This window comes from Corythoichthys intestinalis, chromosome 7 (assembly GCF_030265065.1).
Source record: "Corythoichthys intestinalis isolate RoL2023-P3 chromosome 7, ASM3026506v1, whole genome shotgun sequence".
NCBI classification, from domain to species: Eukaryota; Metazoa; Chordata; class Actinopteri; order Syngnathiformes; family Syngnathidae; genus Corythoichthys; species Corythoichthys intestinalis.
Genome location: NC_080401.1, coordinates 42,000,197 through 42,024,668, shown reverse-complemented (window position 1 = coordinate 42,024,668; position 24,472 = coordinate 42,000,197). Strand labels below are relative to the sequence as shown.

Genomic DNA, 24,472 nt, shown 5'->3' with positions numbered 1-24,472 from the left:
TTTTTAATTTTCATTTAGATAAAATTAAGAATCGATGAATGATACATACTGTATTCCTTTTTATTTTTTGTAATAAAAAAAAAAAAAAAACGGAAATATTCTTGTCAGTTTTTTTTTTTTTTTTTCTTAAAAAAAGCGGGGAAATCAATAAACATTTTCGACTTTTTATCATTTATTTTAAATGTTTAAAAAAAAGAGGGAATTAAAGATCAGACGTACAAAATAAGGAAACACACTTCTATATTAAACATTGTTAAACGTTAGCATTGCTACATTTAGGCTAATGGAAAAAAGACTATGTACTAACCACTTTAGTCTGCTATAAAACATTGACCGTCTTCTCCACAATGGAAAATTGAGGTTAAACGGTGGCACAGCAAACATGAAAACTCGCTGGATTAAAGAATTTGTAAGCAATGCGAACAAAAGACAAAAAATCTATTACTGATACAACATGCATGATAAACGAGAAGTGCATTTTGTTTTTGTTTCTCTTTACTAAGTGTAAAGCTTATGGTTAGTGGCTTAGCAAACATACTTCCGGTGAACATTCCGAAATAAAAAGATGTCATGTTCAGATTTCTGGAGGCAATCCAATATACTTCAGATTCTACACTAAGAATAAATTTAAAATGACACCCATTATGAAAAATCTGATTGGCAATGAAAATATGATGTAATAAATAATCATAATTTGGCTTCAAATTTGTTGCATGCGCACTTTGCAGGACAAGATGAGTCATTTTGGATCACATTGACACTTTTAATGGGCTCTAATTGGCAGACAACAAAAATGACAGTGGGTTTCTCACCTATTTCATATTCTACACATTATGCATTGTGTTTTTTTAAAAATATTTATACATTTTGAAATAGTTTGTGTTTTATTTAAGAATAACAATATATTGCATTTCAATAGGTGATCTATTAGGATGTATTGTCACTATATTCGTGGTTGAATAGGTTAAAAAAAAACAGGCAATAACATCGCATATCGCAGTAATTTATGAGACAATGTATCGCCTACTAAAATTTGTTATCGCGACAGGCCTAATAATATTTATCAGTCAAATTTTAGTCATCTCAAAATGTGTTTGTCTTCGTCTAGTTTTTGTTGATTAAAAGTATGTGTCGTTATAGTCGATGTTCATAAAAACATTTTCGTCTGGAAAAGTTTAAAAAATTTAAAATCAATAATCGATTTATAATCAAATCGGAGCCTCTGAATCGTAATTGAATCATTAGGTGCCCAAAGATTCCCACCTCTAACGAACAGTATGTAAAAAAAATTGTGAGTTTAAGAGGACAGTCGCCGTTAGCATTAGCCTATTGCTAACACGAATGCTATGCTAACGCTACAAGTTACATTTAGTGTGTGATGATCACTCAGCACAGACCTTTAAAGGCAAAGCAACATTGCATATTCTCTCTCGCCAAGAAAAAAAAAAACTTACCGTGTGTGCAAGCCTTTATGGAGACTGGAGACGACACACTGCTGAGTCGGGGGGGCAGCACGTCACGAGTAACACAACCAGACACTGCTAAGAGGCAGGCTAACTACACATAAAATGTCACACATTGTGAAGATGTGACGAGAACTATGGTGCATTTTTGTCTTGTTCTTGTCTCTTTCAGCGAAAACTAGCATTCATCTCGTTGTGCACGAGTCTCCCAAAACACGTTTTCAGCTTGTTATCCTCTCGCCATCGTCATGAAAAAAATGTTCGTTCAAAAAATATTTTCGTTGACGAAAAAAACACTGGGTCCACCACTCTAGTAGACAGCACAAGAGTTGTGCTCTTTATGCTATTCTCACTTGATTCTTTTTCTTTGGTAGCTCACATGCAATTAAAAAACTGTATTAATTCGGAGTTAACTTGCCCAACATTAATTTTAAGCTTTTATCAAAGCAGTAGGTATCAGTCCCTGTCCCCCGTACACAGCGGAGGATTTCTGTATACTGAATTTTCTGACAACTTGGAACATGGAATTCAAACCTTTCTCCCTCCTGACGCTTCTTTAGGCGGGCAGTGAGCAAAGAAACGAGGACGAAGAGAAGGGTAGAGGAGGAAGCGAACGCGGAAACCAGGTGCTTGCCCGGGAGTTCCTCGAGTACTTCCAGAAAGGAGCGCACTGGAGCAGCAGCTGCAGCACGCCAGAGCTCAGGGACCTGCCCACACACCTGCACTTTAACCACGGCAACGGCGGGACCCCCAGCAACGGCACTCCTGGACAACCCGGTGAGTACTACTCCCCGCTGGCCCTCGCTTTGGCCCAGGCCCCCGTCCACGAACCCGAAGAGGAAGACGAGGAGGAAGAGGACGAAGAGGACGGGCAAGCGGTGCAGGGCAACGGAATAAGCATGGGGTCATATTACTACCCTCCTTCCCACAACGGGCACTTCTACCTCCCTCCTGAGGCTCGGCCGGGCCACGAGGCGCCAGAGACGGAAGACGGCGCCCTGCAGCTGACTGCCAGGGAGAGGGGTTCAGCCAGCGCCCTTTTGCAGCATATGATGGATGCCATCGAGAGGGACAAGCAGCGTGGGGCGGCCGGGGAGGATCCGGGCGATGGGGAGGACCACGATATGGAATTTTACTACAATTACTTTAACAGCAGTCAGCTGGAGGACACACCTTCCGCCGCCGTGACGCCTAACGTGCCGCCACTGTGGTTGTCGCGGGGCGCCACCGGCCACGACAGAGTCGGTGGAGGAGAGAGGGGAGTCGGCGAGAGGGGTGGCGGAGGGGAAAGGAAGATGCGCTCCAAGGCCTTTCAGAAGTGCCCCATATGCTCCAAGGTCATTCAAGGAGCAGGCAAGCTACCCCGCCACATCCGAACACATACGGGGGAGAAACCCTATGAGTGCGCCATCTGCAAAGTACGCTTTACCAGGTAAGCCCGATTAATGAAGCCGATGCACCTTGTCACGTGTGCTAACACTTTTGGACTTGGCAGAGCACCCAGTAACTGGGATGCGTTTGCAAAGTCAAGAGTAGGAGATTTAGGCTTGGCATTAAGGGGCCAACGCAGAGTTTATTTTGGCATTCGCTTAGCATCTAGATCGCAAGTGGTAAACTTGCAGCACGGCGTCCAGATCCAGCCTGTCACGTTATTTTGTGTGGCAAGTGAAAGTAAATTCACTTCATATTTCTCACTTCAATAAAATGTCTGTAGTCTTAATGAAATATCAAGGACTACAGAACTCATTTACATACATTTTATATAATATAATGTATGTAAATAAATAAATAAATTTCAAGGTTTCACTCTATCACGGTATTGCAGTTACAGCTCTAAGTTGTGTTAGAGCCATCTGGGTTAATACATATAATGTTTTGTTTTGTTGTTTTTTTTTTTTCAAAACAATAGCAAATTGGAACAGAAGTATAATGTTAAATTAAAATAAATGAAAATATAAAAATCAAATGAAATATTCTAAATAAATTTAAAAGCAGTCCGTTAGGTGAGCCTAAACCCACAGCCACAGCTCAAGATTATTACCATAAGAACAAAAATAATTGAATTATTTCTTTTTTAAAAAGCACGTGTGTATGATAGGGCTGGGCGATATGGCCTTAAGTACATATCACGATAAATTGAGCAGATTTACCTCAATAACGATAAATGACGATAAATTCGCCCAAGCAAACAGTTATATAATTTGAAAATTTGAATCAATGCATGGAATACAAATTAACAGTTTCTCGTTAAATTTATTTACCAGCTTTCAATTTAACAATTGCACATGCAGTCTAAACATTAAGTATTTAAAAAAATCTTGTAAACAATAAGAATTCTTGTGTGAACATTTATAACAGCTTGTATGGCTTGAAAAATATCATCACTTGAATTTCATTAAATTCATTCCGCATTATTATACACTAGATCAGGGGTTTTCAACCCAGTCCTCAAGGCACACTGTGGGTCCTGGTTTTTGTTCCAGCCGATCCAGCAGAGACAGTTGAACCAATGAGGCTTCTGTTAAAACAAGCCACACCTGACTGCAATCAACTGATTGCACTTGTAAAACACCAGATTGGGGAAAAAGTGTTGTCATCTTGTTTGGTAAGAATGAAATCCTGCACCCACAGTGTGCCTTAGTGGAATAGGTTGGGAACCCCTGCACTAGATAGTGGCATACGTTTAGATATTTAGAATAGATACAAATACGACACATCCACCCGCCCCCCAGAAATTATACTTAATTAAAAAATGAAATGTTTCACAAACCTTTCCTTTCTTTTATTCGGCTCAATTTACATCTTATGATTTTGGAAATCCTTACAGTATGCAATAATATTCCTGTTCCCAAGCACTGTGCTTACTGTAGTGTAATTTTTACAAAGAATAAACAATACATAGTTACTCGCCGTCATCTAGGACGAGCCACTTACAAGACTAGCACTGTCGTGTATTACAAATACTGCTTTGAACACATCTTCACAGACAAAAGCAATGACACAGGCTTAAAGAGGTCAACTTTAATTGTGTAAATCACACTTAATGACGACACGATCTCCTGGTTGAAATAGACGACATCCACTTAATTCTATTGAAGATACTGTATGTAATGCTGAGGCAATTTGTCAACTTTACTTTTAAAAAGAAACTTGCACTGTTTATCCAGTAGATGGGGCTCTTGCAGTGTGTCAAACAGTGATTCAATTTAGGGCAATTGTCTTAAAAGTGGTTCATTGTTTCAGAAAGCCTCGGTTTTTCCATCTTTATCTGGAACCCGTCAAGAGTTTACTTAATGTCGGGTGAAAGTTTGGCGAAGCTAACTTAAGCCCGACTTCATCCCGTTTACTTGTAGCGTTAGCCGCTAGCGTTAGCTGCTAGCGTTAGCCTACCGGGCTTCTGTTTGATTGGCTTCCTGAAAACCATGTGACTCCAAACGTAAGCGCACTGTCTGCTTTCTTAAAGGGGAATGAACATAGCCGAACAACACAGAGTCAAAGCGGGATGAAAAGGCTATATTTTCTTCTTTTATTAAATTACCGAATTTACCGACATGGTCAAAATTACGTCGGTCATCGTGAAGAATTTCGGTAACGGTAAATTTTCGGTTTACCGCCCTGCTCTAGTGTATGACTCGTATCATGTGTTATACACATACTGTCTTAACACAGACAGTTGCCAGGGAAAAAAAAACACATGTTTTACCACCGCTAGACACGCTGGAGTTAACTCTCGTAGCTGGTGGGAAACATTCATAACAGTGTACTGTTTACTAACCTTTATTTTGTATAAATGCAAAATCATATTGGCGGTATTGCCTTCTCGGCAGCCACTCTCCGCAAACAGTTTTTACATGTCGGTTGGCCCTCCTCCTCTAAGCCGAGGCTGTCTGTAACTTTTCTGTAGCTGAAGTATTCCCATACCAACGATTTTGTTTTCTTCGATGTGGGAAAAGTTCAGGAGTTTCACCTCTTCCAGCCATCATGTAGCACAGCTGATTCACTGACACTGAGCAACAACCAGTGGGGGAGGGTTTAACCTTGCAGCTGTAAGCGAGGGATTTCTCCCAGAATTTTTAGGACATAAAAAATAGCTAATACCTTAGGGACGGTATGACGGAAAATTTTCATACCACGGTATACCTTGAAACCAGTAATCAGCACATGTCTAGTAAAATGTAACTTTTGGCCTGCCATGTACTTTTTTTTTTTTTTATCCTTTGAAAAGTATATTTGTGATTTTTTTTTTTTTTTTTTTTTTTTAATTAAAACAAGAAAATAGTTACTGTTTTTAATCATTAAAAAACGAATAAGAACATTAACAATACTTTCCTCTATTGACGTTTAAAAAAAAGATTAAAAAAAGAACAGGAAATTTTATATTTTAAGTTATAAAAAAAAATTTTTTTTTAAGTGAATAAACAAAATTATTTTTTTCCTCGCTTTCTTTTCATTAAGAAAATGTAAATAAACTACAAAATAAATGCCTAAACAATTCATCGGCTGTCGACAAGTTGTGAATTAGTCCATGAATTGTGGCAGCTCTAGTTGGCAGACATAATGACCCTCCGAAGGATATCCATAACTGCAACGTGACCTGCAACAAAGATTGACACCCCTGATCTAGATATTCCAGTTCCAACATGGTGATAAAAGCAGGGCTTTTATTGTGAACTCTCCAAAGCAAAGTCCTGTACTTGTAGCACAGGGGTCCTATAAAAGAAGGCTGTGGCTGGCTGGTATCTAGTGGAGGGCAGCTATAAAGTTGTGATACAGAAGGGGGGTTACAGGCCCTGGATTGTGCTCTGCGTGCTTCAATACAGCCATTTGAACTTTTGATCTTTGCATGTGTTGATTACTGCCCACAGCAGAGTAGTTTTACGCCCCCACACCCTTCTTGCTTTGTCATTCCCTCTAACTTTCTAATGAAATCTGACTTTTGCCGCGCAGATAAATGTGACCAGAGTTAAGCGAGACACTTTGAGTGATTTCCCTGTATTAAGGAGGCCCGTCTTTTCCTTGAAATCCCTCCTGTAATTAATCAATCGGAGCACTTGTGCTTGGAATAGATGCAGTGGGCCTCAAATACCTCCAACCTCTGCTGGTACGGGAAGACCAACGTGAACCGATTTGGCCTCCTGGTTAATTTGGAGCGGCAGTGGGAAGTGGGCTATTTGTAATCTTAATCCTGTTTGATCAGGGTTAGGAGTGCCGCGCACAGTAATAAATCACACCTGTCCTCAAAATGATTCAACTCTTGTCAGTGTCGGTGTTAACTTGTGTTTATACACCTGGGTATATTTGATTTCGAGTGCAGTATACGTAAATGGTTTGCTCCTCATTTAGTATGACAGCTAATCCGTTTAAATTCCTTATGTTGTCAAATTGGGGCGGAAAGCACAAGTGATGAAGGTGTTGTGATAGTCCCTTTTAATCCATTTGAACTGGGAGGGCTTGAAAGAGTATGATCTTGTTTCAATGCTATTGACCACAATAGACGTCCAATCCATTTGAGCTTGGAGGGACTGGCAGCAATTGGTCCCCGTCCTAATACAGCGGTATGAAAAAGTATCTGAACCTTTTGGAATTCCTCACATTTCTGCGTAAAATCACCATCAAATGTGATCTGATCTTTGTCAAAATCACACAGATGGAAAAAAGTGTCTGCTTGAACTAAAACCACCCAAACATTTATAGATTTTCATATTTTAATGAGAATAGTATGCAAACAATGACAAAAGGGTGAAAAATAAGTAAGTGAATCATCACATTTAATATTTTGTGCCCCCCACCCCCTTTGGCAGCAATAACTTCAACCAGACGCTTCCTGTAACTGCAGATCAGTTTGGCACATCAGTCAGGACTAATCTTGGCCCATTCCTCTCTACAAAACTGCTGTAGTTCAGTCAGATTCCTGGGATGTCTGGCATTAATTGTTGTCTTTAGATCATGCCACATCATCTCAATGGGGTTTAAGTCTGAATATTGACTTGGCCACTCCAGAATGTGTATTTTGTTCTTCTGAAACCATTCTGAAGTTGATTTACTTATGTGGTTTGGATCAATGTTTTTCCTCCACACACAAGGTTGTAGGTTACTCCCAAACAACTCAAATTTGGTTTCATCAGTCCACAAAATATTTTGCCAAAACTTTTGTGGAGTGTCCAATTGGCTTTTTGCGAGCATTAAACGTGCAACAATGTTTTTCACAGCACTAGCTTCCTCCGTAGAGTCCTCCCATGAACACCATTCTTGGCCATAGTTTTACATTTAGTTGATGTGCGCACAGAGATATTAGACTGTGCCAGTGATTTCTGTAAGCCTTTAGCAGACAGAGGGTTCTTTTTTACTTCTCTGAGTATTCTGCGCTGAACTCTTGGCGTCATCTTTGGTGGACGGCAACTCCTTGGGAGAGAAGCATAGGGGCCAAACTCTCTCCATGTGCTTACAACTTCTCTGAGTGTCGATTTGATGAACATCCAGACTTTTAGAGATGGTTTTGTATCCTTTCCCAGCTTTATACAACTCAACAATCTCAGATCCTCCTGTCATTATACTACAAGACGACATGTCTGAAACCCCCAGCACCCGGCCAAGCACCTGGAAAAAAACACCACTCAAGAAAGAGAAAGTCACTAGAGGAGTTGAGGGAAAGCAAAATCCAATATGAAAAGAAAAGGGAAGGAAAGTTTTAAGCCCCAGTGACGAGACCGCTGGAATTGGCTCGGCTACGATGAGACAAAAAACGAGGTTTACTGTGAGGTGTTCAGATCAATCCCCACATATGCAGACAAGTGAGTTGGAGAAAATTTAAAGGGAATTAAACTTATGGTATAAACATAACATGAGATAATTTGATATCGTCATAAGGACGGTCTAGCTTGAAAATTGTTAGCCATAATTGCCTTAGTCATCTTTGACTTCTGAATTGTTGCCACAACTACCGATCTGGGGGAGACTTCCAGAGGGTGGTAAGGGGAAGACAGGAAATCTTCGCCCAAGGGCTCTCCTGAGGGCCCACCTCCCCCTGGAGCTCCCAAGAATTTTTCTTTTTGTGTGTGTGTTTGTTTCCTGAAAACATTAAAATAGGGATAAGTGGTCAGTGAAGTCAGTTTGGGTTTATTTATGTATACTGGAGTGATTATGGAATGATTACGGAATTGGAATAGGATCATTTTCACTAGATTCATGTTTTTGCACCGTTTTGCTGCACTGTTCATTAAATCTACCTAAAAAAAAAAAACGATATTCATGTTATTCAAGCAAATTGTTATTTTTTGTGATTATTGTGATCAATAATTGGTGCATTTACCTGGGCCAGTGGTTTTGATAATGGGATAGAGAAATAATTTCCGTTATACCCCTGATATTGGAAAGAGGGAAATTTGTACTGACTTTCCCTATAGTCACTGTGTGATAATTGGTTTGAAGCTGCTAGATGGCCTCATTACTGTGCCTTTCCTTTGTTTGTGAATTCAGTCAGATAACGTGTTTAGTTACAGCTCACATTCGGCTCACATTCAAACTGTTCCAGCATTAAAAGATATTAAGATGTAAAACATGAAAGACTTTGAGACCTGCAATAATTTAGTAGTTCTCCTCTCCAGAAAACTTATCTATCAATTTCCTTACAACTTGTGATTTCTTTTTGTAAGGCAAAATATTGCTGTATTTTTAACTTTGGGTAAGGAAAGTTATAATTATTGTTTTAGAGCACTACTGCATGTCAGTTTTAAGTCTTTTTTTTTTTTTTTTTTTTTTTTTTTTTTTTTTTTTTTTCGCAGGCCATGTTCAATGTTTTTACAATTAAAGAAATTCGATTGGAATATTAGCGGTCCATCCTGTTGTCTATGAAAGAAAGAATCGATCCTTTCAGAAAGTCTGATGTTGGACTTTGGAGATTTTACTCAACTAGTAGTAAAATGTGAACAAGCTAAATAGGCGTCTGTTAATGTAAAATTAACATTTATCCATATAAATATACCCTAAAGAACACAACATGACTTGTTTACAGAGCTCTTTATATCACTCCTTTCCCAACCAAATCCATTAAAATCTTTATTTTCTGTATCGCTTCTAAACAACCCCACCAAATCTAAAAGTAGAGGGCACGGCTAAAGCGCCCTCCTCACAATTGTCAATATAAAAAATAAACAACAACCTGTTTGTTATTCACAGCCAAACCATGAAAAAAGTGTCCGGAAAATAGGGTACTTAAAATACAGGTTGTGTATTCAGAAGGTATTAAAAAGGATTTTCCACGACCACTAACTGTAATGAAAATGATTTCAGATGTTTTTTTCCTGTCATGTCCAAAAAATTGGCTGGTGCCTTTTTCCCAGGGAATTTGAAGAAACCATTAAAAAAAAACAAAAAGCCAGGTGACTGTTGAGCTTTATTGTGAAGCCACTGTTGTGCTCGAGTGAAATTAAACCGATAAGAAGGTCTTTCTGGTTTCTCCTCTGTCGACCTGGTTGACCTCAGAATTGGAGGAGTGGGAGGTTCCATTGTATACGTGCCAAATGCTTGGCCATTAAAATCCCCTAATGCCTGAATTTATATTTAACAAAATACATAAAGCATCTGTAGAATACATAAGTACAGTACTCTTTTTTTTTTTTTTTAGGTACACTGCTGTCCAAAACTATTGGCACCCCTGCAATTCTGTCAGATAATGCTCAAGTTCTCCCAGAAAATGATTGCAATTACAAATGCTTTGGTAGTAATATCTTCATTTACTTTGCTTGCAATGAAAAACACAAAACATAATGGGGGGGGGAAATCATTATCATTTTACATGAAACTCCAAAAATGGGCTGGACAAAAGTATTGACACCCTCAGCCTAATACTTGGTACCACAACCTTTAGGCAAAATAACTGCGAACAACTGCTTCCGGTACCCATTAATGAGTTTCTTACAATGGTCTAAAATTCCAGCAGAGCATTCTTCTTTGGCCTACTGTTCCAGGTCTCTGAGATTTGAAGTCTTCAGTGCTTTCTCTTAAACCATTTTCTAGTGCTTCTTGAAATGTGTTTTGGGTCATTGTCCTGCTTGAAGGCCCATGACCTCAGGGGGAGATGCAGCTTTCTCACATTGGGCCCTACATTATGGTGCAAAATTTGTTGGTAGTCCTCTGACTTCATAATGCCATGCACACTGTCAAGTAGTCCAGTGCCAGAGGAAGCAAAGCAACCCCAAAACATCAGGGAACCTCCGCCATGTTTGACTGTGGGGACCGTGTTCGTTTCTTTGAAGGCCTCGTTTTTTCCCCTGTAAACTGTTGATGCATTTTCCCAAAAAGCTCTACATTTGTCTCATCTGACCATAGAAGATTCCTCCAAAACGTTTTTGGCCTTCTCAGGTAAGTTTTAGCAAACCTCAGCCTGGCTTTTTTTTTATGTCTCTGGGTCAGAAGTGGGTTTTCCTGGGTATCCTACCATGGAGTACCTTTTTATTCAGACGCCGACGGATAGTACGGGTTGACACTGTTGTACCCTCGGACTTCAGGACAGCTTGAACGTGTTTGGATGTTAGTCGAGGTTCTTTATCCACAATCCGCGCATCTTTCATTGAAATCTCTCGTCAATTTTTCTTTTCCATCCACAACTAGGGAGGTTAGCCATAGTGCCATGGGCTTTACAACTATGGCTGACACTGCACACGGCAGGCACGGGAACATTCAGGTCTTTGGAAATGGACTTGTAGCCTTGAGATTACCCATGCTTCCTCACAATTTTGCTTCTCAAGTCCTCAGACAGTTCTCTGGTCTTCTTTTTCTCCATATTCAATGTGGTACACACAAGGACAGGACAGAGGTTGAGTCACCTTTAATCCATTTTAACTGGCTGCCAGTGTGATTTAGTTATTGCCACAACCTGTTATGTGCCACATGTAAGTAACAGGTGCTGTTAAATACACAAATTGGAGAAGCATCACGTGATTTTTCAAAGGGTGCCAATACTTTTGTCTGGCCAGTTTTTGGAGTTTAGTGTAAAATAGGAGTGGGAACCTCTTGGTACCTAATGATACGATACGATTTGCGATACAAAACTCATGATAACGATGATCTGACGATATGGCGATACAACGAATATCGATACATGGGTCAGGAAATCATTCTAGGATATTCTACAAACAACTAATGAACAGAAAAACACGCTTCTGCTATGAATTGGAATGAGTTTATCACTAGTAGACGTCCAATCCATTTGAACTGGGAGGGTGGCAGCGAATGAACGAATTTTCATTCGCTGCCATCCCTCCCACTTCAAACGGATTGAACGTCTATGGCCGTCAGTGACCGCCAATGCCAGGCAATGGGGTAATTTTGGGCTGGTTGATTTTCAGTTACTTCATGTTTATTTTGGGGTATTTTATGGGTCACTTCCTGTTTATTTTGAGTTACCGAACAGGAAGTGACCTGGGAATCACCCAAATGAATAGGCAGTGACTCAAACTCAACAGGAAATGACCTTTAAATGCCCTGAAAATTGGACAGAATAACTGTAAATGCTCTGGTTTCGAATGATAAAATGAAACTATTCGTAATAGATTTAGCTGACATGGAGAGAATCAATGTTTGTTGTTTCTAAGGTTGATTTTATGAGCCTTTTGTCTAATGTACACCCTACCTCTCTTTCTTTCAGGCAGGACAAGCTCAAGGTTCACATGCGGAAGCATACAGGAGAGAAGCCTTACCTTTGTACGCAATGTGGCGCCGCCTTCGCGCACAATTACGACCTGAAGAACCACATGCGCGTTCACACAGGCCTACGCCCCTACCAGTGCTCCAGCTGCTTTAAGACTTTCGTCCGCTCGGATCACCTGCACCGCCACCTCAAGAAGGACGGCTGTAACGGTATTCCGTCTCGCCGGGGCCGGAAGCCTCGGGTGCGAGAACCCGGGCTCCCGGATACCCCTATGGGCCTGCTGAGCCCTGGCTCAGACGCTGGCCTGGAGCCTCACATCATCAAGGGACGGCCGCTCTCAGAAGCTCTCAAGTCTGAGATGGAGGGGACCCACGCACATAGCCCGCAGTTTGCTGGGGGGGCTGGACCCTGAGACCAATCTTTAGAATTTGTCTCCTCTTACAGAGGAGAAAAATAACTTTAAAAGATACATATATATATAATTACAAAACAAACTATTGCTCTATAAACCAAATCAGGGTGTCACAAAAAATTTAATTCTTAACATTTCCTTCTTTTACTTTGGGAAACAAAGTAGACGTGAAAGCACTTGAGTCGGTTTAGAGAGCAAAGAACGCTTCAAATCATGCACCCGCGACGTCCACTTTCTGGGCCATTTCTTTCTTATCAATAACAGTAGGGGGTTTTATACATTGGCATAATGTATAAAGGACACTAAGAAACTATGCAGTTGATTTTAGGTTTTTATAATCGGTCGAGCTCTGAGCAAAGGTGTCTGAGCTCCTTCCGACTGCCGTACGGGTGAAGCGAGGACAAATCTTTCCCAGAGAAAACAGTTTTTTTTTTATTCTTTTGCAGGCCTAGAGATGTACAGTTACCATAGAAACACCATTGCCATATTATGGCATATGCAAGGAAAACTCACCACACTTGTGATGCAACAGCTCGCTCACTCGCTCTCCAAATGCTCCAGAAAGAGTCCTAAACAAAGTGTTTGATTGAAGTGTTACTTAATCGATAATATGCGTTGGGAGTATCTATCGTTTAAACGAATGAGTCGAATCCACATCGGTGGGGGCTCAAGGATTGCAAGACTGAGTACGAGGCTCGGTGTTTTTAAAACGCTACCACTGCCCTCACACCCCTGCAATTGAATTTTTTTTCTGTCTTAAGTTAATTTTTGTTTTTTTTAGTTAACTGGGTACTTGACACTTTATAATTGTATACATGTATATACAGCATGGGGCGATATGACATCTCTGTTAACCGTTCCGCCTTCTCGTGGGCCGGATGTCGTATTTCTCACAGAGTTTGGCAAATAACCCGTATGAATGTTTGTTGCGTGATAACGTGGCTTCACCTGAGGGGGAAAAACACTTGACAGTTCCTGCCTGAAAATGATGAGCGGTTGGAATGATTGAATGAATGTGCTTCATTTTGTGCAGTGTAACCTTGTGTGACAAGGCGCGGGTTTAAAGAACGACTGGGAGCTCCAATGAGAATGAAGAGAAAAGATGAGCACCTTTTTTTCCCTCTCCATCTGTTTGCACAGCTCAAAGGGAAGACAACACCTACAAAAATGACCTTCATGTGAAAAGACGGTTGCTCAAAGTATTTAGGTATGTAAATTTTGAATTCATTGGAGAAAATATTTATAAACACACAAAAAAGACAATTGGCAGCTGTTTTGTGATTTCATTTTTACCAATGTACATGCACATTGATAGATTCCGAGCACAGGTGCATGTGAAAATGGGTATTAATCCTTTATGAGAAAGGGAGTGCAATCTGAGATTTGATTGGCTAAAATATTACTAACGTTAATAGAATGTCTGGCTAGAAAGGATGTTACATTTTTCTCCATTATTACTTACTACTGGAATGCACATGATATAGGTGTTGTCTGTCCCTTTAACTCATTGGTTGTCATTGACTGCTAGCAGTGATTAATAGTTTTGTTCCTAAATGTTTCTATGTCAATGGCAGCCAGTGAGTTTAAGCTATTTTTTCCCTTTTTTGGGCCACACAACAGAGAGCGGTAAATACCTGTCCGAGTCAGGAAGCCAAATAGTAGTGAGGCTGCAGCTGGTTGACAGGAGGGGTGGAGGCTCTTCGCCATGTCTGTTGTGTTCCAAAAAAAAAATAATAATCTCCCCCAGCTCAGCCACGTTTCCATGCAGGAGGAGGGTGGGGGATCAGATCAGGCCGCCCTCTCTCTCTGTGGTCCTCTAATGCCCTTAAGGGATATGATTATAATAGAGCCTGGTGTTACCGTAGGTGCATGCGTATGTCGGTGTACGTTTGCGCGTGTCAGCCAGGGTCCCTCTGGCCACATCTGAGTGAGTCAGCCACAGCCTGTTCAAACATGCACCTTCAGCTGCCAGCCTCAGCGAACTTCCCCTATCTTTTCTCTAAGACACGTTTTCATCCAGCAGTTCAGTTCACTCCAATGGGGTACGGTTTGGAGCGCTAAACGATGATCGAGCTTGAAATTACCATTGAAATTATCAGTAAATATTCTTAACGCTCGCAAAAGTGTCGACAGTACAGGTCAGATACTGTTGGAATATGAACTCATTCACCGCCATTGACGGCAATATGCATCAAACGCATTTTATGCTCATGATTCAGTGCTATTGACAGCGATAGACATCCAATCAATTTTAACTGGGAGCAGCGACCAATAGCTACAAGCCCTTCCCAATCAAAATGGATTGGATGTCTATCACTGTCAATGGAAGCCAACGACTTAATTTATGAAAACAAATATATAAATTATTGTGTGCTGAATCTAAAATAGCTTTGGTTTGGTTTTATCATTAACAAAAATGAACAAATGACCAAAACATTTTCGTTACTTGAAGTAGATAAAAACTATGAAAGGATCAAAACTGCTAACTGAAAATTTACTTTTTTTTTTTTTTTTAATCAATGACAAAACATTTTTTTAAAAGCTTTGCTTTTGGTGTATCATTGTATTCCTTTTGAATCATCCACTTGACCATTAACCTTAAGTATGAATTATATAAAAATTGAAAAAAAAATTAAAACTAGGGGTGCAGTTATCGATTATTTTAGTAGTCGATTAATCAACTAGTTCGAATAATCGAGTAATCGGATTAGGAACATTGAATGCGTTGCAGAATACATTTTAGCGATGTAAAACAAAGGTTCTCTAAGATTGCACTTTCAAAATAAAATTCCCGAGTGTTTCTTCAAACTATAAAGAATTGCACTTTCATACACCAGAGCTTAGCTTCAAATGGTATAAAAAAATTAATAAATGAGGATCTAAGTACAACAAAAGAACAATTGGCTAACTTGCATAGCAAAAATTGGCTAGCTTAAATGCTATAAAATGCTAAAAAAAAATTAACAATGGTGTTAACAAATCGTTCACATTTTCCCACAAAAAACAGCGAAATATACCTATATACTAAATTACTAATGCATAATAATCATATTAGCTCATTCAAAAACGGATGTTGGACTTAACAGGAAGCAGCTGGATTCAGCTATGTTAAATGAGTTATGTCATATTCACTGCCAAATCAATAAAACTAAATGCCAACACTTTCAATTACGCCACTCTAATTAAACGAATACTCGAAACAGCAAAATATGATAAACGTATTTTCTAATCGAGTTAATAGATTAATTGTTGCTGCACTAACAAAAACTAACAAAATCAAAACTGAAACCAATCATGAAAACTGGGATATGTGCAATAAATTTAAACTGAATTAGAGAAGAAATTAAATGTATGTACATACCTACTTAACCAGAGGAGTAGTCGGAGAACAGACAAATGCCCAAGTAACCAAATTCAAAGCTTTGCCATATTTCTTACTTGTGACCTTTTCTCTACTTATTTAATTAATTTGATTAATCATTTAGCAAGTGAACTACCCCGACATTTAATCACCCCTTCTGTATTACCGTATTGGCCCGAATATAAGACGGTGTTTTTTGCATTGAAATAAGACTGAAAAAGAGGGGGTCATCTTATATTCGTGGTTTAGACATTATACTCATTCATGACGCTAGATGGCGCCAGATATCATTGAAGCGACGTTCTGTCATGACAGATCTCAGCTACTCTCCCCATTCACGACGCTAGATGGCGCTGGATATCATTGAAGCGATGTTCTGTCATGACAGATCTCAGCTACTCTCAAGTTTAACCAGTTTGCATTATTTTATTGCAATGTTTTTCCTTATTCAGATTTGTTTCAAGACTACAGTTACAGTTAGACTTCAATTTGATGGTTAATGCAGTTATTGCAATTTTGTTGTTTTATCACAATAGATTGGTTTATTTACATTTAAAAAAAAAAAAAAACCAGAAGCCATTCATTTACGAATGTGATTGCACTATAGTTTACATATTTAATTGTTCAGATATTAAGATTTAAATGAGGCAACATAACATGCTTTTTCTCTCAAATATATTGTTTTAATTATTTGTTTCGGATGTACTGTAATTATTTTCTGTATAAAAATTAATTTGGTGTTCAAAAAGTATTTTTTCAAACTTCAGTCTTGAAAAAGAGGGGGTCGTCTTATAATCAGGGCCGTCTTATATTCGGGCCAATACGGTATATTACAAACATATCGTACAAGTTTGATAATCCTTTTATGCGTTCGTGAGTTACCGTGAACCCAGACACATAACCGCCGCCTTCCGTATGTTTCACCTACTGGTGGAGATAATAAAACTATAATGAAAAAATGTAAGACTAAATTAACACTGACGTCTATCACCGTCAATGGCAGCCAATGAGTTAATTAGTAGAGGGTGATAAAACCCATTAATTAAAGGGTTTTCAGAGCAACTCTGGAGTGGAATGGTACTGTTTGGTGGAAACGAGCCCAAAACATCAGAATTAAACGGGATGGGCATTTTGAATAGATATCCTCAATAAACTATGGAGAGAAAAAAAAAAAAAAAACATTAATTCCAATGTTTTTTAGTAAAATCGGATATGAGAAACTGAAATTGCTGAACTCCGAGTTGACTAAGCTCAACTTCCCAGAGCTGATGACTCGTCAATTTTAAGACCACAAACTAGTTGAGCCTGAATCAACTACACATCTACACTCCCATGACAGAATTGTTAACCCCAACCCATTTTTATGCCCATCCCTACTTGGCCTATCCCTAAAAATGTCCTCATCTAGGGCCCCTCCCAACCTGCTAGATCATCTCTGCTGTACACCTGTCCTTAAATGCACCTTAATCAGAGCGAGGCAGGTTCAGAAAGCACTTTGTTACAACGTAAGGGCACTTTTGTCAACAAAACGGGTACTTTTGAGAAAAAAAAAAGTTGCAAATGAGATCAGCCCTTCTCTCAGTGGTGGTAAATAAAGGCTCTTTTTCTGTTTTCAGGTTTGACAACAAGCTGCCAAACACACAAAAAAAATGTAGTGCTCTAGAAGAAAGGCCTAGATGAATTAATGTAACTGATTGCACTTGAAGTTAGCTGTTAGCGAGCTGTCTAAATGTCTTAAGGTAGAGGGAGTGTCTTGTGTGTTTCGTGCGTGTGTATGCAAGCGCAAGCTGCATTGCTTTCTGGTGGACCGGAGGGTCTCGGGACAAGCTTGTGTAAACAAACTTTGCTCCATCTGTTCCCCGGCTCCCTCCTAAGTGTGCGGTGATAACGGGCCCCAACGTTGTAAAACACCTCATCGGACAGTCGCTTGTTTACTTCGCAGCTCTCTGGGCGCGCATTTGCATAAATCTTGGTTTACCCTCGCCGGTCGTTGTCAGCGGCTGTCCAGGCCTTGAGAGTGTACTTTTTTATTTATTTTGCTTGAGTCCCCCTTCTCGTAAAAAATGCGAACTGATGTCTGTACTGTCTTGATTAGTATGGACCCTAAACCAGTTTTGTTCCTAAATAACCTATGAGCCATCTTAACCTGTGTATATTTGGACCTTTTTAGATTTGCTGTGTAATATCAGAGTGCTTTCACACCTTTAGTTCTTTTTAGACAGACTGTAATCAGTTTTTCTTGGTCATGCGTGATCAGTGATTGAATTTGGATGCAGGCCAAATTAACTGGTCCGTGTAGTTTCAAACTAGCTCTACATAACTTTGTTTGCAATGAGAAAGCGAAACTGACAAAATCCGAATAACATGGAATGGAAGAATGGTTTCGCATGAAGGCGGTTAAAATTGGAAGCGAGAAATAAGCCATAAACTGATACTACAGGTGTGAACGCTTCCTGATGTTACTTGTCCTATCATTGGTCAGTGTAGTACATCTTTAATACTTGGCTGGTGCTTCTGCTTGTTCAGAGTTAAAAGCGCCACGGTTCATAGAACATGAGGTTGTGACCACAGCAGACATTTAAAAAACAAACTTTACATTTATGGTATAATACTGGCAACTGTGCATAGACTTCACTATCAGTTGACAGGACACGGGCCCGATCCGTAGGGGCCCTATTTTCAAAAACTTAAAATTCAAATATTTTCAAAACCAAAGCCAATACCAACCTAAAACCAAAACAGGCACCTCCCTTAGGTTTATATGAGTCTCCATGAGCAGCGACATAAAAAAATTCAAAGTCGTTCCCTAATAAAATCTGATCATTTTTTTATACAAGTATAACTAAACTTAAAATGGCTATGAAATTCTCAAATTTTTCCGCTAGATGCACAAAAATCACCAAATGCAGAGATAATGACCTGTATTTTCAGGCTCAATAGCAATGTCGTATAAGGTTTTGCCCAAAATAGCTACTGAATGTTTTTTGTTTTTTAATTTAGTGCAAGTTTTCAACAGCTAATAAATCACTCAATTTTCACATCAGAAACTTGAGGAAAGCATGAAGAATCATCTTAATTTTACTCAACAAAAGCAAAATTTGCATTTTTCTATATACAATCACAACTTGTTTAGATTGAATTCCGCTATTGCGTAGAGATACAAAATCCAACATGGCGGCCGTCACAAAACAAAGAGCTTTTAAAGTTGAAAATTCTTGTAAATAAATGCTTAAATCGTGGAATTTCTATTGATATGAACGTAAAACAGTCTAAAAGCAAAAAAAACGGGCAGTTATCGTTCATTTTACGTAAATATTTCAAGCAAAAGTTATGGTATTGTGTAATCCAGCATGGCGGCAGTCATGAAACAAAAAGCTTTTAAAGTTGACAATTCTTGTAACTATATGCTTAAATAGCGGAATTTGAATAGCTATGAACGTAAAACAGCCCAGATTCTTGGTTAAAAGCAAAAAAAAAAAAACTGCAGTTAGCATTTTTTTTACGTAAATATGTTGAAATACAATGCTAGTCTGTTAGTAAATGTAGCTAGCGGCCGCCTTATGTAGACAGCGCTTTTCTGGTGAAAATTCTTGTGAATAAATGCTTAAATCCCCGAATAGCTCATCTTGATGTGGGCGGCCCCCTACTTGAATGAGAGTTCAGTGCATGACCGATCTGACCCGTCAATACCATTATGAAGTCTATGACAGTATTTTTTTGTTTTGTTTTATTATTATTAAAAACAAAGTCAGGCTAGGAAAAAAATGTAAAATATGTAACTGGTCTTGGCCATGGTGACAACAGTTCACTCATTTTCTCATTCACCCACCTTTGCAGTGAAACGTGCTGACTACTGAACTACTTAAAACTGGTTGCAGCAAGTGTTGTGTGGAATGTTAGGAAACCTTTACTCTGAGAAATGTTGGTGGCAACTCTAGACCGGTCTATTAGCTCAATAGTTACAGTAACAGCGTGGGTTCAAAACCCAGTTGGAGAGACTGGAGGATGAGAAAAGGAGCAAATCAGACCAGTTACACTTACATTACTTAAAACAACAGTTAAAATGACACTTTTACAGTAATATTTTTAATACGGTACAATACTGGCAACCACAGCAGTTTTTTTTTCTTTGTTTTTTTAACACTGTAGTAAAGCAGCTTTTGAAACAAACGTATACTGTACATTAGAACCAAATTAATCACCAGTACAGAACCAGCACTGGCACCTACTATGTATAAAAGATGTATCATTTGTCCAAACTGGGCCTTTCCTGATTAGAATCACAGGTTTAAAGATGTCAACTATTTTCTGACTTTGCTTGAAATTGTTGCGCTACAACATGTTTGCTGAGTGTGAATGTCTGGCGCGGGTGCTCTCGAACGTGCCTTCGGTGTCGGGAGGGTAAAACGGGTGTCTCGTCTGGGATTAAAAGCCTGATAGCACTGGAAGCGGTGCTTTAGCTGAACGTAGCGCAAACTTTTGCACTAATTGTCAATGTTCTTGTCCTGCTGGTGGGAGACGACCTCACAGAGTTGATCCGGGTTGCTCCTTCCCAATAGAAGTAATCCCGTATGGTATATATGTAATGTATACGTCCAACATTGACTAATACCAAAGGAGATCAAAAGATATTAAGATATTTTAAAATGTACCAATGGAATGTTGGATCGTTCGAGTTCGAAACCCAAGTGAATCCAACTTGTTTGTTTGTTTTGTGAGAAATTTTGTTGGTTGCATATTGTACAAAGATATCAAACCCACAGATGAAAATCATCTAAGTTCAGTCCAACTGAGGAATTATTAATCACTAAATTTTATTTTTTTCTTTTATACTTAAATGAGCTTATCGGTTCCATGGGTCTGAGATTGTTTTACGTTTTGTGCGATTTTGTAACGCGAAGCTCCTGCTCACTCCTCCTACCTTGTGCTTTGACCACGAAACACCTCGCGTGTTTCCTCCACCCTCTCTTCAGACCAAACTCGACGAGCTGATGCTAATCGCGGGGATGTTTAAGCTTTACTTGAATTAATTTATTGTTTTTATTCTCGTTTGCCGCTAAACTTCTGCAACCAGTGTCACTTTTCTGATTCTTATTTTTCCTAATGGACCTTGACTTCTGTTTTTTGTCTTGTTGTATTTTCTCTTATCAAAGACTTTTGCTGAATATATATGAGAAAGCCATAAAATAAGACCAACAACCATGACGGATTGTTTTTAATGAGTTGGTGAGCTGCCTCCAGTTTTTAAAATCATTGACGGCGATAGATGGCAGTGAATGATGATGTTTTACATGGACGAGGTAGCACTATAGTTTTCAAACGGCGTGGCCAAAACGTCCAGAAGACTCAGAATGTCGCGGGTCTCCTTTTGCCTCTTTGCGAGTACTTCTCAGGTGGAAACGAACACTGCTATGCATCAGCTTTCCTTGTTATGTGTGTCATCCCAAGCTCTATATGCCACCTCACTAATTAGCAGACCAGAGGAAATGGAGGGCCGGGCTCATTGTGAAGTGTGATATTGATTTGGTACCTCGTCGGAGGGCGCCAACTCATGAGTCTGGGTGTTTTTAAGAGTAGCAGTAGGTGAACATTCCATAACTTCATACTGTGATTCCCCCTTCACATTCCGCACAAGGCTTGTGCGATTGTAAACGTAAGCGCTTTGCGATTCAAAGGCCATCCTCCATTGTCTTCTTTTGATTTCCTTGTTGCTTTCTCATCGCCTCGGCGATGCTATTTTAATTCCCACGGCGAGGAAATACACTTGAATTGTAGGGTAGGAGATGGACGCCATATTGGATGCCCTTCGCTTGCTTGCTTAGCAGGGAGAAAAAACATGATCGGCTCATTTCCGAGCTGTGCTGAATGTCACGTTGTCTTACAGGGGTGGTACACCGCGCAATCCTGAAAAGATCAGTTTTTAGGAAAAATGTTGCTCGCCCCTGTAGTAAATACAAGGCTGGATCAGGTATCCATTTTCAGCACTTTTTTTTCCCCCCTTCAAATCAGCACAATTTTATTGCAGTCCTGTGGGATGAAAGGTATTGTTCAGAATATAATAACCTGGGAGACAAATATAGATAGTAGGCTATTTATTTCGAGCTTCATTTCTGAAGTAGCCTTCAGAAACATTCACTGCCATTGACTGCGGTAGAAGTCAAAAATCCTTGTTCAATAGGAAAGATGGCAGTGAATGAGTTGCCTCGTGTTTCCCAACATTCAGACTGGGATGTTAAATTGGAAACTAACACAAGAGTCACGTTAGGTATCAAAATACACCACTCAAAATGTAAATCCAAATGTATGATAAATAGTGATTAAAATGGCATAAATTAAGTATTTTAAGAAACGGTGTGTCATTTGTTTGCTTGACTTGACTCTTGTGTCATTAGTTGGCTCCACTTATTTATAAAGCTGCAAGCAGGTGAATTGTTTTGGGGAGAATTTGCACTTTCTGGTGATTAAAAAAAAAACACAATGTATATGAGACCACTATGTCCACACAGTCTAAAATCATGTAAATCTGTTTTTTTTTTTTTTTTTTTTTTTTTTTTGTTAATATATCCAAAAATGTCTGGCATCTGGTTGTCTGGTTTAAAAGAATATACAAATCTTTCTATTAAAAAGAAAAACAATGGTTGCAAAATGTTGATGTATTGTGTTTACTTGAGTCTATGGAATCTGATGTATATTTTTAGCCAAAGTATGTATTTCACATTGGTATGAAATCCTTTTGGAATTTCTCACATTTCTGCATAGTATGACCATCAAATGTGAGCTGATCTTCGTCAAAATCACACAGATGTAAAAACAGTGTCTGCTTCAACGAAAACCCCCCAAACATTTATTGGTTTTCATATTTCGATGAGGATAGCATGCAAACAATGACAGAAGGGGGAAAATAAGTAAGTGAACCCTCTTGCCTAAGGCGACTTAAAGAGCAATCGAAACCAGTTTTACCAAACATTTTAAGTCAAATGTGTGCCCAATCACTGATGAGTGTTTTAAAGCTGCTATGCCTACTATACAACACACACCTGGTAAGAAATGTCTTGATGAGAAGCATTGTCTTATGTGCATCATGGCTCGGTCAAAAAAGCTGTCTGAAGACCTGGGATTGTTGATTTTTATAAAGTTGGGAAAGGATACAAAACCATCTCTTAAAGTCTGGATGTTCATCAATCGACAGTCAGAGAAGTCGTCTACAACAAATGAAGAGAGTTGGGCACTGTTGGTTCTCTCCCAAGGAGTGACCTCAGAGAGGTAAAAAAGAACCCTAGAGTGTCTGCTAAAGACTTACAGAAATCCCTGGCACAGTCCAATATCTCTGTCCACTAATCAACTAAATGTAAAACTATGGCCAAGAATGGTGTTCATGGGAGGACTCCACGGAAGAAGCCACTGCTGTCTAAAAAAAAAAAAAAAAACATTGTTGCTCGTTTAATCTTCGCAAAAAGGCTTTTTGGACAATCCACAAAAGTTTTGGCAAAATATTTTGTGGACTGATAAAACCAAAGTTGAATTGTTTGGGAGTAACTCACAACGTCCTGTGTGGAGGAAAAATGGAACAGCTCACCAACATCAACACCTCATCCCCACCATGAGCATCATGATTTTGGGCTGTTTTGCTGCCTCAGGGCCTGGACAACTTGCAATCATTAATGTAACAATGAATTATAAAGGTTTATCAGGATGTTTTGCTGGAAAACCTGAGGTCGTCTGTCAGACAGTTGAAGCTAAAATGAGGAGGGATGCTGACGATCCAAAACACAGATGTAAATCAACTTCAGAATGGTTTCAGAAGAACAAAATACACGTTCTGGAGTGGCCAAGTCAAAGTCCAGACTTGAACCCCATTGAGATGCCGTGGTGCCTAAAGATGCCTAAAGCCAGCGATTCATGCCAGACATCCTAGGAATCAGACTTAACTACAGCAGTTTTGGAGAAAGAATGGGCCAAGATAAGTCCTGATCGATGTGCCAGACTGATCTGCAGCTACAGGAAGCGTCTGGTTGAAGTTATTGCTGCCAAAGGGGGAGGCACAAAATATTATATGTGATGGTTCACTTACTTATTTTCCCCCCTTTTGTCATCGTTTGCATACTATTCTCATTAACATATGAAAACATATAAATGTATGGGTGGTTTTAGTTAAAGCACTGTTTTTTTCATTTGTGTAATTTTTGACAAAGATCAGGTCACATTTGATGGTGAATTTATGCAGAATTTATGTGAGAAATTCCGAAAGGTTCAGATACTTTTTCATACCACTGTATATTAGAAGAATCAAACTTTAGCATAAAAATGTCACAGAAATTATATACACTCAAATGGAGTAGTAAAAAATATCCCGAGGCATTAAATGTACTAGGGCTGCTGCTATCGATTATTTAGGTAATCGATTAATCAATTAGTTGGAATAATCGTTAATGATTACGAACATTTAATGCATTGCAGAATAAAATTTAGGATATGTCAAGTGTTTATTCTTGCAATATTGCTTATTTTGGCTTGCTAAGATTACGCTTTCAAAAGAGCATTAAATGCGAATACAAAATAAAATCCCTGAGAGTATCTTATTGCACAAG

At 39.2% G+C, this 24,472-nt stretch overlaps 1 protein-coding gene across 12 annotated transcripts in view; it reads left to right on the top strand.

The window, feature by feature from the left end:
- zbtb7a (zinc finger and BTB domain containing 7a) overlaps positions 1–22,465 on the top strand; it is a 74,188-nt gene extending 51,723 nt beyond the window's left edge. For all 12 annotated transcript variants that reach the window (XM_057840636.1, XM_057840634.1, XM_057840640.1 and 9 more), the window contains 2 exons: positions 2,024–2,895; positions 12,109–22,465. In XM_057840636.1, the coding sequence (XP_057696619.1) occupies positions 2,024–2,895; positions 12,109–12,523 (1,287 nt within the window). In that variant the 3' untranslated portion in view covers positions 12,524–22,465. The remainder of the gene's footprint in view (positions 1–2,023; positions 2,896–12,108) is intronic.
- The last annotated feature ends 2,007 nt before the right edge of the window (positions 22,466–24,472 follow it).